This window comes from Ochotona princeps, chromosome X (assembly GCF_030435755.1).
Source record: "Ochotona princeps isolate mOchPri1 chromosome X, mOchPri1.hap1, whole genome shotgun sequence".
Classification (NCBI taxonomy): domain Eukaryota; kingdom Metazoa; phylum Chordata; class Mammalia; order Lagomorpha; family Ochotonidae; genus Ochotona; species Ochotona princeps.
Genome location: NC_080865.1, coordinates 45,056,738 through 45,069,197, shown reverse-complemented (window position 1 = coordinate 45,069,197; position 12,460 = coordinate 45,056,738). Strand labels below are relative to the sequence as shown.

At 44.0% G+C, this 12,460-nt stretch overlaps 1 protein-coding gene across 1 annotated transcript; it reads right to left on the bottom strand.

Moving 5' to 3' along the window:
* Positions 1 to 3,412: 3,412 nt before the first annotated feature.
* On the bottom strand, positions 3,413 to 10,470 carry PBDC1 (polysaccharide biosynthesis domain containing 1). The gene is made up of 6 exons (XM_004592801.3): positions 10,198 to 10,470; positions 10,024 to 10,089; positions 8,004 to 8,063; positions 7,362 to 7,502; positions 4,354 to 4,465; positions 3,413 to 4,069 (listed from the first exon to the last, which is right to left on the bottom strand). The coding sequence occupies exons 1-6, from the start codon at positions 10,225 to 10,227 to the stop codon at positions 3,678 to 3,680; spliced, it is 801 nt and encodes a 266-aa protein (XP_004592858.2). The 5' UTR covers positions 10,228 to 10,470; the 3' UTR covers positions 3,413 to 3,677.
* Positions 10,471 to 12,460: the final 1,990 nt, after the last annotated feature.

Below are 12,460 nucleotides of genomic sequence, written 5' to 3'. Positions count from 1 at the left end.
CAAAAGCCTTGGAACTCTGCACCTGCATGGGAGACCCAGAAGAAGCTCCTGGCTCCTGGCTTTGAATTGACAGCTCCAGTAGTTGCAGCCATTGGGGAGTGAACCAGTGGATGAAAGATGTTTGTCTCTCCTCTCTGTAAAACTGACTTTCAAAAAAAATAATAAATAAAATTAAAAAGAACCAAAATGGGTGTCGGCTAGTCAGGCAAGACCTCTGTACCTGCTGAGACAGCTGGTGGGACAAGTCAGGCTGGGAAAAGCACCCACTGGTGTGTGCCGAAATCTGCCACTAGAAGGTGACCTGATAAAGGAGCTTGGGAACTCCTCTGTCAGGACACAGTCCCTGCAGGTGAGTGCAAGAACCAAGGCTGAGAGTAGCCCAGATCAGGCTAGCTTACAGTACCCACCGGCATACAGTACCTTCCGGGCAACACGTGGGCCAGGTCTGGGGTGTGGGCTGAGCTGGGTCAATTCATAGTACCCACTGGCAGACGTGAGAACCATGCCAGGGTGCAGAACAGGCCAGTTTGGGCAGCAACACCAGCCAGCTCACATTAGGTTCAGACTAGGGGCTGGCTGGACTGGGCTACAATGCAGCACCTGCTAGAATGAGTTGGAACTGTGGGTAGGCTGGTGGAGCAGGTTGCAGCACCCGCCAACAAATGCCAAGGTGAGGTGGGCCATGCCAGACTGTGCTACACTACCCACCAGCACATGTGAGACTCCGGCGGTGTGGAGAAGCCCAATAGGAGGCTGCAAGGGCTACTCTGCGGGGCTACCACTCTTGTTGGTGAGCATGAGAGCTGACACCGGGGGCAGACCAGGTTGGGCAGAGCTATAAAACATATTGGTCTGCACGTGAGCTGGGTTAGGGGGAAGAGCCCAGGCTGGGCTAACTGACCATATCCACTGATGCATGAATGAGCCAGAATAAGTGTAGGCTGGTTGGTCTTTGGTACAGCATCAGCTGGCAAGCGCCAGGATGTGGGGGGAAAGGGGCAAGTCCTGACAGGCTAGACCACAAAGCCACCTGGAAAGTGCAAGATCTGGGGCTGGATATAGGCCTACTAGGGAAACTGTGGTCACCCCTCTGAAAGGCCGCAGCTCTCATGATTGAACATGAAAACCGGGGCGGGCCTGACTGTACAGGTGTGAATGCAGAGTATGTGGTAGGCAAGGTTAGGCTAGGCCATAGCTTCCGTTGGTTTGCATATGAGATGGGGCTAGGGACAAAACTGACCAGGCAACTACAACCACCAGTGTGTATGTAGGCTGATGTAGGTGACGGACTGAGCTGGACCCCACACTGGCTGGCACACACAAGAGTCAGTTTTGTGGTCACCTCTGGCAAGGTTTCTTTGGGGACACACACACACCCAGCTGGACTGCTGGACTCAAAATTCCAAATTACAGGATCTGTGGTCTGATTCTAGAGTACATGTGCCAGAATTGAGTCTCCTCTGTTGCTGAAGCCTGTGCAGATGGCATGCTCAGATGCACATGGGGACATGACAACCAGTTCATTGAGGTCTGTAGAGGATGTCCAGCACCATTGCAGGGATGGCGGGCAGAACAAATTGGTCAACTACCCCAGCCAATTTGACAGCAATTATCCAAGCGAGTGGAGACTAAGGTGGATTATGTTAGCCAACAGACCTTGGAAGGATACTTAGAACAAGTATCAAAACCACTTGAGCAGAACCCTCAGAACCTGATCCACATTGGGGACCCTGAAATGACATTAAGTCAGCATCTCACATACCTGGGTACTGATGTGGTTGGGCTGCTGGGAGTAGCCCTCTCCTCTCCTCTTCCCCCCTGATCAGGGACCCTTCCCACCCTGATAGGTAGTCCATGTGGCTATGCATCCTTCTCAACTATATAAACACCTTCAAAAAAATCTTAAAAATTTATTTTGCTCCTAAGTCCACTAGGAAGGGGAAAGTCTCATTTTTCCCCCATTATTACTCTGATAAATCCCTTCTTACACAATCATGTTGTGACTAGACTTTTAAGAATATTTAGTGTGGCTGGCATTGTAGCACAGCATGTGAAAACATCACCTCTGATGCTGGCATCCCATATGGGTGCCCCTCCAGCTCCCTGCTAATGCAATGGGAAAGCAGTGGACAAGATGGCTCATGTGTTTGGGCACCCACCACTCACAAGTTCCTTACTCTTGGATAAGGTCTGGTCCAGCCCTGGTTGCTGTGGGTTTGGGGTGGCAGTAAACAAGCAGACAGACGATCTCTGTCACTCTGTCTTTCAAATAAATCTTGGAAAAAAAAAACCTGAGCTTAAAAAAAAATACTTTATGTACTATAAACACTGTGGTTTCCTCTAGTTTTCAGCAAAGCTCATTATGTCTATGGGAAATGCATCAATCTGTACAAGGATACTCCCAAAAAGTCATGCAAAATGGATTTTGTTGGAAAAATTAGAAAAAAAATTCACGTTTTCCACAAACTTTTTGTATACTACTCACATGCATGGATTTCAATCTTTCTTGCACCAAAATAAACTTGTCTTTTAACCTCAATTTTCATAAACTTTTAAGGTCGTCTCATATTTATGTGAAGATAACTGAAGTGTGTGCTTTTAAAAATTCATTATCTACCCTTCCAACATAAACCAATTTAGATGCTTTGAGAGGCTAACAAAATATCTAAAAATGTTTGGGGACTGGAATTGTGGTGCAGTGAGTGAAGCCAGCACTTGGGATTCCCATATCCCATCTCAGAATGCTGCTCTAAGTCCCAGGTCCTCAGCTTCTAATCCAGCTTCCTACCAGTGTGTTTGGAGGTAGTGAATAATAACATCAAATACTTGGATTCCTGACACCCACTGGGAAACTAAGAAGCAGATCCAGGCTCCTAGATCCAGCCTGGCCCAACTTTGGCTCTTGTAGGTATTTCGGGAGTGAAGCAGTGGATACAAGCTCTTTGTCTCTCAAATAAACAAACATTTTAAAAGTATTCATTTTGTTTTAAAATATAAACATATGCTATTGAGCATAGTATTTTGAAGGAAGGCATTCTAACATGTTTTGTATTTAAGAGTGTGGGATTTTTTGTTTGTTTGCTTGTTTTTGCTAGCTCTTAGGTAGCAACCTGGCTACCAAGGGAGAAGCATGTATAGTATAGTATGTTTCTCTCCTAACATGAGCTAAGCCATATTCACTAATCTGACAAGTTTAGGCCATTGCTGTTACACCCCACAATATTCATTAAACCTTTTGTCAGGTACAGAGAGTAAAATCGGATTTATAGTCACTCAAAGACGAACAGTCAATTCTTGGTTACGGACATTCCAGCGCCAGGTATAGCTTTACAGGTGAGAGAACTTCACTACAGGAAACAGAATAATTAGGAAGTGCCAGACAATTTTAAACACCTTTTAAAAGTCACAGATAATCATTGTAAGAATGAAATTTATTTACAAAACTTTTTACTTGAGCAGCAGTAACAGCCAAGAAACAATATACAGTCAACTAAACCCTCACTAAGAGAAGCCAGTTCATAAACAACAAGAGCAGCTCCTGACTCTCAGGCTAGAGAGATGTCTGAGTATCTTTCAATTGCACAAGGACACACATTTATAACCAAAGAGGTCTGCGCAAACAGCAAGTAGCATTTGGCTCAGCTGCTGAACCCTCTAGAGCACTATTGCCAAAATAACTATTCATCCTCTTTGATTTCTTTGTTGACTTCTTTCTCTTTTTCTCTTTCCTTGGCAGTTTCCCTTTTTCCTCCTTCTTCGGCAGCTCCTTTCTCTTTTTCTCCATCTCTGGCAGGCTCACCCTCTTTTCCTCCTTCTCCAGAAGTTTCTCCTCCCTCTTTTCCTCCATCTCCAACGGTTCCTCCTTTCTCTTCTTCTCCAACTCCAGCAGTTGCTCCTTGCTCTTTTTCCCCTCCATCACTGGCTTCCTCTTCCTTTTTCTCAGCTTTCTTTTGTTCTCCTCCACTGACACCTTTCTCTCCTTCTTTGGGCTGAACACCGACATAAACGGCTTTGTTACAGCCTTCCCGGTTCCGAGCAATCTCAATGGCCAAAAACTGTATTCTAGGGGCTAGAAGGTGAACAGAATCAATTATTGTCCTATTCTCAGGTAATTGCCCAAGTCTACTAGAGATCTATTGGCAAAGCTGCATAAACCAATTATGCATAAGCTTCACAGGTTTTATTCTAATCTCATTAATGAGATGGAAAATATTGAATTGCCTTACAGTAACTGAAGAAACAGCGATATGGCCTTTTCTATTATAGATGTAATATAAAATGATCTCCAACCTAACTGCATGCCATTGATTCATCAAAATGTACTCCCTACAATTCCAGAAACAACAAACTCACCAAAGATGGTATTTTCCTCAGTATAACCCTGAGAGCAATCTAGTCGCAGCAAAGTACCATAGTTGAAATCTTCCACAACCCCTTCAAACTTCAAGCAGAATGGTCTCCACTTCTATAAAGGGAAAAGCAAAACAACGGCAGATAAACAGAAGAGGGTCAATGCAATCCAGTCAGGAAAAGGGCTTCTTCCTCCCAATTAAAGGAAATTCGCCACAGTGGAAGAGACTGGAGTTCAGGCAATTGCCAGTTTCACAATAAAACTAGCATTAAGTTTCTATGCTACATAGCACTATATGTTTATAAACCGGCATAGTCTGAAAAAAGCTAACTTGGGTCCAGTCCATATCCCAGCAACCCCACTTCCCATCCAGCTCCCTGCTTGTGGCCTGGGAAAGCAGCAAAGGACGGCCCAAAGCCTTGGGACCCTGCACCCGCGTGGGAGACCTGAAAGAAACTCCTGGCTTCAATCTAAGCTCCGACGGTCGCAGCCACTTGGGGAGTGAACCAGGAAGATCTTTCTCTCTCTATTTCCTTCTCTTTATAAATCTGCCTTTCCAATAAAATAAACAATTTTTTTTTTTTAAAGATGTGGCTGGTTGGGATGTTTTCCCCCACCCCCAATATCAGAGTGCTGGTTCGAGTCCCAGCTACTCGGTTTCCTGTCCAGACCCATGCTGATGTGCTTAGGAAGCAGCAGATCATGGATCAGGTATTTGAGTTCCAGCTACCCAATGTGGGAGATCCAGATGGAGGGCCTGGTTCGTGGCTTTCCTTTGGCCCAACCACAGCTGTTGGCGACCATATGGGGAATGACTCGGCAAATGAAAGATTTCTCTGTCTCTGTTTCAAAAAAAAGAATCAGGAAGGGAGGGGCAGAGCCAGCAGGGGAATAAGGGGTGGTTCCCTTGCTGGACAGCTACTCCCACTGGAGAGCATGGGCTGGGATTGGGGGCAGACTAGACTACAGCACCTGTGCGCCTCATGTGGACTAGATCAGGGAAAAGCCACGCTGGGCGGACTATTCCTACTGGTGCAAACAAAATTAGAGTGGATGAGAGTTGTTTGGGCTTACCCGCAGCAGAAGCTGGCACTGGGGGCTAATTCTGTCGAGTCTAAGCACAGAATCACCCAAAGAGTGCATAATCTGGGAGTGAGAAAAACCTGGGAGGGAAATAGTGGGCTCCTCACTCTTGGGTTACCACTCCCATGGGAAGGCACAAAATAACTAGGATGGGGGCTGGGGTGGCTAGACAGAGAGGCACTCAACAACATCTGTGAGGGCTGGATAGTTGAGCTGGTTAGATGGAACTAAGCTTCAATACCCTTTGACATTTACAAAAGCCAAATGGGATATGGGGCAGACTGGACTAGTCTGCTACACATACTGGCAAACCAGGGTAGGGGCGGGCTTGGTGGGGGTAATTGTGGGTCACTCTGACTAGGCTGCAGCTCCCACTGGTTTATGTGAGGGCCGAGTATGTGCTAGGCAGAGCCAGGCTGGACTGCAACATCCACTGGTTCCAGTGAAAGTCAGGGTTGAAAACAGAACCAACCCAGCAGTTGCAATCATCAGATGATCAGGGTGATGGACTGTGCCGGGCCCTGTGCTTGCTAGTATATATAGGAATCTGGTCTGGGAACATCTCAAAGTTTCTTTGGGGATCCCCCCAATCGAAATGGCAGACTCAGGACCCTAACCAAGAAAAGACGGAAGATAGAACAGGTCAATCAACCACCTCAGCTATATGTTGGCAGCGAAATACTGGGCAAATGTCCAGTCAAGTTCAACGGCTTCTTTGGACTCTATGTTTGGTATATGCTTGCAATGGGGGAATCTCAACTGAACTTGAACTGTGGTTATGCAACAAGGTGGAGGAATCCACCATGGTGGGAGGGTTTGGGGAGGGGTGGGGAGAATCCAAGTACCTATGAAACTGTGTCACATAATACAATGTAATTAATGAATTAAAAATTTTAAAAAAAACAAGCAAAAAAAAAATACTGGGCAAATGAAGACTCTATGATGGACTATATCAATCAGTGGATTCTTCAACAGCCTCATCATGCTTGGAGTGGTGAGATTGGCAGCGATTCATAACTGGTGAACTATCAAAACCACTTGAGCAAGGATCTCAGAACATGTCCCACATCCGGGACCTGGGGTGGGTGGGAGACTGAGTGGGGCTTTTCCCTCAATATTCCCTTTACCTCAGGTATATGAAGGAAACAATAGGGAAATAGTGGTCTTACCCACTCACCTATAGCCCTTGTACCTTTTTACCCTAATTAACAATGTAAAGATTGCCAAAAATATAATTTAAAAAATCTAAATCATTTATTATAGTTAAAATAGAATTTCCCAAATAAATTATCTGTTGTGTTTTAAGGCCATTAGCCAATTAAGCCCACCAAATTATTCATCTTCACCAAAGCAGAAATGGGACAAGGGCTAAAGTTTGGCGCAAACACATAAAATTAGATTTGAATAAAGAAGTCCATTTGGTACTGGCAATTTTCTAGAACATCAGTAGCAGCCTGCTAGGAGTTGTAAGTACAGATTCTTCAACAGCCAAGAATATGCTTTCAAGGAAAAATTTTTCTTAAGTATAAAAGCTTTGTTAAATTTCAAGATAATCATAGGCAATGGAAACGTAAGTTTACCAGTAATCCACGGCCTGTGCTGTCCAGAGTTTAAAACCAGAAAACAAAACACCTCCCTGTACTCTATTTGCCGACCCCCTTCCAGCTGTACTAGTTAAGTAAGCTGATTTTATTTTCTTTGAAAGCAGGAAGCAGGTAGGAATTTGAAATGCACAAGTCAAACAACAGAAAAAGTAAACTCAGTAAACATGAAAAAGTCACAAGTCACAAGTCAGAAAAACATTCATATCAGAACTTTGTTGATTTTAACAAAAAAGCCCTGGTTCTTTATTAAACCTATAAAAACATACTTCCATAAAAAATTGTTGGTCAAATGCTAGGTAATATTTAAGAGACAGAATTCTTACCTCTTTTGCCGATTCTGATTTAAGTTCTTCTGGGTCCAAAACATCTATCTTGAGTTTGTCAAAAATTTCTCGGAACTCGGAGTAGATTTGGTCATCCACTTTGGTGAGTTTCAGGAATTGTGGGTCAACTGATGAAATCAACTGCCAGCCAAGAATATATATGGATAAGTTAGTGTCTAACTTACTATACTTCTATTCCTGGCTACTTCCATCAGTAAACCTATAGAGCACCGAGAACAAAGGATTTCATTAGGAAATACTGACAGCTTAAACCTTGGAGGAAATCACAACATTTTAAAGAGACATATCATAGATCCTTCCATCAGTGTTGCAATTGGCCTATTTAACCCTCGTACTGCCTGGCTATTGCTTTCTGTGGATTGTTCACTCATTCAACAAACATTTACTAAATGCCTATTATGTAGGGCCCAGGCACCCTTTTAAAGGCAACAGAATGTTGGATAAAGAATCAGAAATCGCCATTATCAAAATGAATCTGCATTCACACTACTTCTGAGGGTAAGATCTTTAGTGATAAAAACAAAACTGTTTACCTTGTGGAAAATACTGACCAGCAGAGTGCCAAACAGTATAATTAATTACATGTTCAATTCTGTTTAATGATGAGCACAAACAACTCACCTTGTAATAAACTTCAGCATGCTGCATTGCTCTCATGGCCCAAGCCATCTCAATATCTGGCTGCAAAGGAGTGAAGAATGTCAGGTCAGCAACCTCCCAGTGCTGAAGCTGGATAGCAAAAGGGTAGTCTGTGCGTGTCTATTTAATGCTCCGAAGGGCTGCCACACATGCTGGCACCGTCCAATGACAAAGCTGAACTAAAAGGTTTCAATAATATCGCAACTTTTACCCTTATGATAGGCAAAGGAAGTTGCCTACACAGTACAAAGAACACAATAATCCACTCCCCATCCTTTCCCAGCAGCTAGTGAAAAAAGTGTGGGAAACTGCATAGGACAACAGATTAAACATCTTCTAAAGACTCAGCTAAATCATTGTAAAACTGAAATAACACAAAGTAGTTTTCAAAAAGTTTGTGGAAAACTGAATTACAAGGTAAATTTACTTTTGTGCAAGAAACTTTGAGAACTAAGCAGAGAGGCTTCAGAAAGTTCATGGAGATGTAGACTATGAAAAAAAAATCACGTGAGGCTGGCATGGTGACATAGCAGGCTAACCATCAGCATCCCACATGGGTACTGGTGTGTGTCTTGGCTTTTGCACTTCCAATCCAATTCTCTGCTGGGGCCTGGCAAAGCAGCAGATGACAGTCCAAAGACTGGGTGCTCTGCACCTGCATGGGAGACCTGGAAGAATTTCCTGGCTCCATCGTTACAGTCCTAAGGGGAGTGAACCAGCAGATGGAAGACCTTCCCTCTCTATCTCTCCTTCTCTCTGTAAAATTTGCTTTTCTTTTTTTTTTTAAGATTTATTTACTTTTATTACAAAGTCAGATATACAGAGATGAGGAGAGACAGAGAGGAAGATCTTCTGTCCAGTGATTCTCTCCCCAAGTGACTGCAACGGCCAGTGCTGCACCAATCCCAAGCCAAGAGCCAGGAACAAGGAGCTCTTCCGGGTCTCCCGTGTGGGTACAGGGTCCCAAGGCTTTGGGCCGTCCTCGACTGCTTTCCCAGGACACAAGCAGGGAGCTGGATGGGAAGCAGGGCTGCTGGGATTAGAACCAGCTAACAACCAGTGGCCAAAAAAAATTATTAAATATTTTTTAAACCCATGTATGAATTTCAAAAAAAAAATTGCAGCATAATAAACATTTTAATTTTATTTCACCCCGTCTTCTTTAAGTACAGATAATGGCAATTAAATTACTTTTCACTTTCCAAAGTATGGCACATGATAATCCTCATCTGTGTTTTAACAGATAACCATTCCCCACTGTGTAACTCCTAGAAATCAATCAGTGTCATGAAGCAGACCATGTTATAAATAAGACATAGTAAATGCCCACCTCCTGTTCCACTCTATTCTCACACCCTAAGTAACCAATGTATTCCATGAACTCCTGAAAAAAAATTATTTTACCTTTGGACATCCATGCCTTAGACAATTCACTTTCCCTACCTACTAAATGCATGTACTTTGTCCACCTACACTCTGAGAATGCAGTTCTAAGTATTTTATGCTTTGGTCCTTAGGGGTCTCTCCTTGACAGAACTTTAAATCATCAGACCTGATCCACTTATGCAGTATGCATCACATTCTTATTTGTTCTGACGTCTCTCGGTTTAGTTTTTCAAAATACATCATGTACTTTCTCCTTAAGGGTCTAAACCAGAGACACCAAAAGCAAACGTAACTTTGCTGCACAAGAAAAGTCACCCAGGGACGTTTACAAAACACTGCTATTTGATTCCCATCCCCCAATCATTGTGGTTGTTAGCACACGCTGCTAACAAGCTGGACACTGGAAGTTTAAAAGCCGCCCACGTGATTATAAAGTGCTGCAAACTTAGGGAACGAGTCGCAGAAATATCAGCGTTTCTGAATCAAAATTAGAATGAAGAAAACGTGGTTTCTAGCCGACCAGACTATATCGGGGCAGGAGGTATTAACTTAGTGACAGACCCTACAAAGACTGAAGGTACTGAGAGGATGGGAGCTGTGGGTGAGTCATACTCACATCGTTGCCATAGGACTCTGCTGGGAGAGAAAGAGCATGTGCCACGGACACCAGCTCCCCGGAAATCTGGGAAGAGGGAAAAATGGGAGGGCGGATGGAAAAAAGAGTTCAAGGTTCGACTCAGTTTGACTTCCCCAAATTTCCCCAGTCACCCGACCCCAAACACCGGCTCACCGGCACATCGGCTCCATTAGTACCCTCCATGTTGGAGCCGAGAAAACGTGGCTTCACTTCCCCGGAAGTAATTTTTTTTTCGCGCTCCTTGCGCAGTTGGTTGGAAACAGAAGGCAAATCTGCCAGAACCTCCGGCTGCGCCTGCGCACATCCTGTTTCGCCCGGAGGTAGTCGCTGACTCCGCCCCCACGAGCTGTTCGCTGAGGCGGGGGCGTGTTGTGGCGCCGCTACTGTGGCGGAGGGCTCCTGAGGTGGCTGACAGTTTTGTGATGATCTTGGGAAAAGCTTGAGCTCAAACCGTGCGGCGTTCATGCCCCCACTGTACTATGTCCCTGGCACAATTTCGAATGCGTTCTACATTCGTGTGCCTACAAGACAGGCTCGAGAACCCAAATCAGAGAGTAAATCACAAGAAAGTGGTGGAGTGCAGGAATGAAGAATTTAGTCGCTGCCTTGACGTAATTAGATACAGTGAAAGAACAGGTAAAGTCGCAGTCACAACATAGCACCCTGCTATGGGCGCATGAATGAATGGGACATGTTATATCTGAATCAGGAAAGGCACTTCAACTGTGCAGAAAGGGAAAGACACTACGGCAGAGGGAACCACAAATGCAAAGGCACTGATGAATTCAACACTAAGATATCTACTGAAAATTGCTATATATATATATATATATATAAAGTCCGGATGCCATCAACTATAATCCTTTGAGGGAGCAGGTAGCCTTTGTATGCTGAATCCCCCCTCTTTTGTTAATCATCGAGAGGTTTATCATGTATTTTTACTTCTATACCATGCCATAAATTCTTAGAGAATGGGCTCCAGCAGCTCAAGCTCCTTTCCAAACTGCTTCTGACAGGGTGGGCTTCTCTAAACGCAACAGGCTGGCGGTTCATTTGAACCCAGGGAGCTTCTTTCATGTTCTGATAATTTTCCTTCACATGTTTCCGAAAGCTCTCTCAGCTGTGAGGAGGTTTAATATGTTCAACACACATAGGAATTTTCGTGGCAAGGATTTTGCCTTTAACTTGTTTATGACAATGCCAACAGCATACTGGGTAACACTGCAGAATCTTCCAGCATTGCCAAGGTAACATCTATGGAGCATTCCTTTTTGAACAGCACCCATTACTTTGATATCTACAGTGTCACCATTCTTGTAGATGTCCATGTATTTGACCAAAGGAACAACTCCATGGTTCCTAAAAGGCCAGGAGAACGTGCACTAGGTGTTTTTCTTCTTTCCCTTTGTTTGTGTTCATCATCTTAGCAAATTACTGGAAGATGGTGGTTCTGGCCAAAAGACTGTACATTGAATGTTAAAGAATCTGAAGCTTGGGCCAAGTGCAGTGGCCTAGAGGCTAAAATCCTCACCTTGAACATGCCGGGATCCCATATGGGCGCTGGTTCTAATCCCGGCAGCTCCACTTCCCATCCAGCTCCCTGCTTGTGGCCTGGGAAAGCAGTTGAGGACGGCCCAATGCATTGGGACCCTGCACCCACATGGGAGACCTGGAAGAGGTTCCTGGCTCCTGGCTTTGGATCGGCACAGCACCGGCCGTTGTGGTCACTTGGGGAGTGAATCAATGGACAGAAGCTCTTCCTGTCTCTCCTCCTCTCTGTATATCTGACTTTGTAATAAAAAATAAAATAAATCTTTAAAAAAAAGAATCTAAAGTTTACTCTAAAAGAAGTGCAGACTACTGAAGGCCTTTAAAGAGACCAGCCTCACGATCAGATTTAAATTTTAAGATCACTCTAAACAGTGTTTAAGATTAATTTGAGGAAGATATAACTGGAGGTAGACCAGATTGAGGGCAGTGTGTGATGAGACAGTGACAGTGGGGAAAATTCTCGAAAATCAGTGAGACTTTGAGTTGAAAAATATTTTTGACTAATTGCATGTGGAGGGCAAATGAGAATTGTGATTCTAATAGTACTCTTGGGTTTCAGAATGGGGTTTATGGATGAAACACTGAACTAGGAAACACAGCAGGAAGGATGATGAGTTCAATCTGAGGAACTGAGTTTGAAGAGCATATATTCAGAGAACTGATCATGCAGAGGGAGATCTGATCAGAGATAAACTTGATACTTCAGGTTTCCTTGAGTTCTCCTAAAGGAACTATCCAGACTGGTGGAGACAGAGTGCAGCAGACCCAGGACAGTACCATCTATGAAGAAGAAACAATAAGGGGAAAAAAATCATAAACACAAAACTTGACAAAAACTGAAAAAAATAAAAAGCAGGGAGACATT

What these genes read in the sequence shown, in the direction of transcription:
- PBDC1 (XM_004592801.3), bottom strand. Translation starts at nt 10,227, where the DNA reads ATGGAGGGTACTAATGGAGCCGATGTGCCG. An exon ending in CTAATGGAGCCGATGTGCCG is followed by an intron (nt 10,090 to 10,197) that starts GTGAGCCGGTGT and finishes CCCTCTTCCCAG; the next exon opens with ATTTCCGGGGAGCTGGTGTC. An exon ending in AATCAGAATCGGCAAAAGAG is followed by an intron (nt 4,466 to 7,361) that starts GTAAGAATTCTG and finishes TTCCCTTTATAG; the next exon opens with AAGTGGAGACCATTCTGCTT.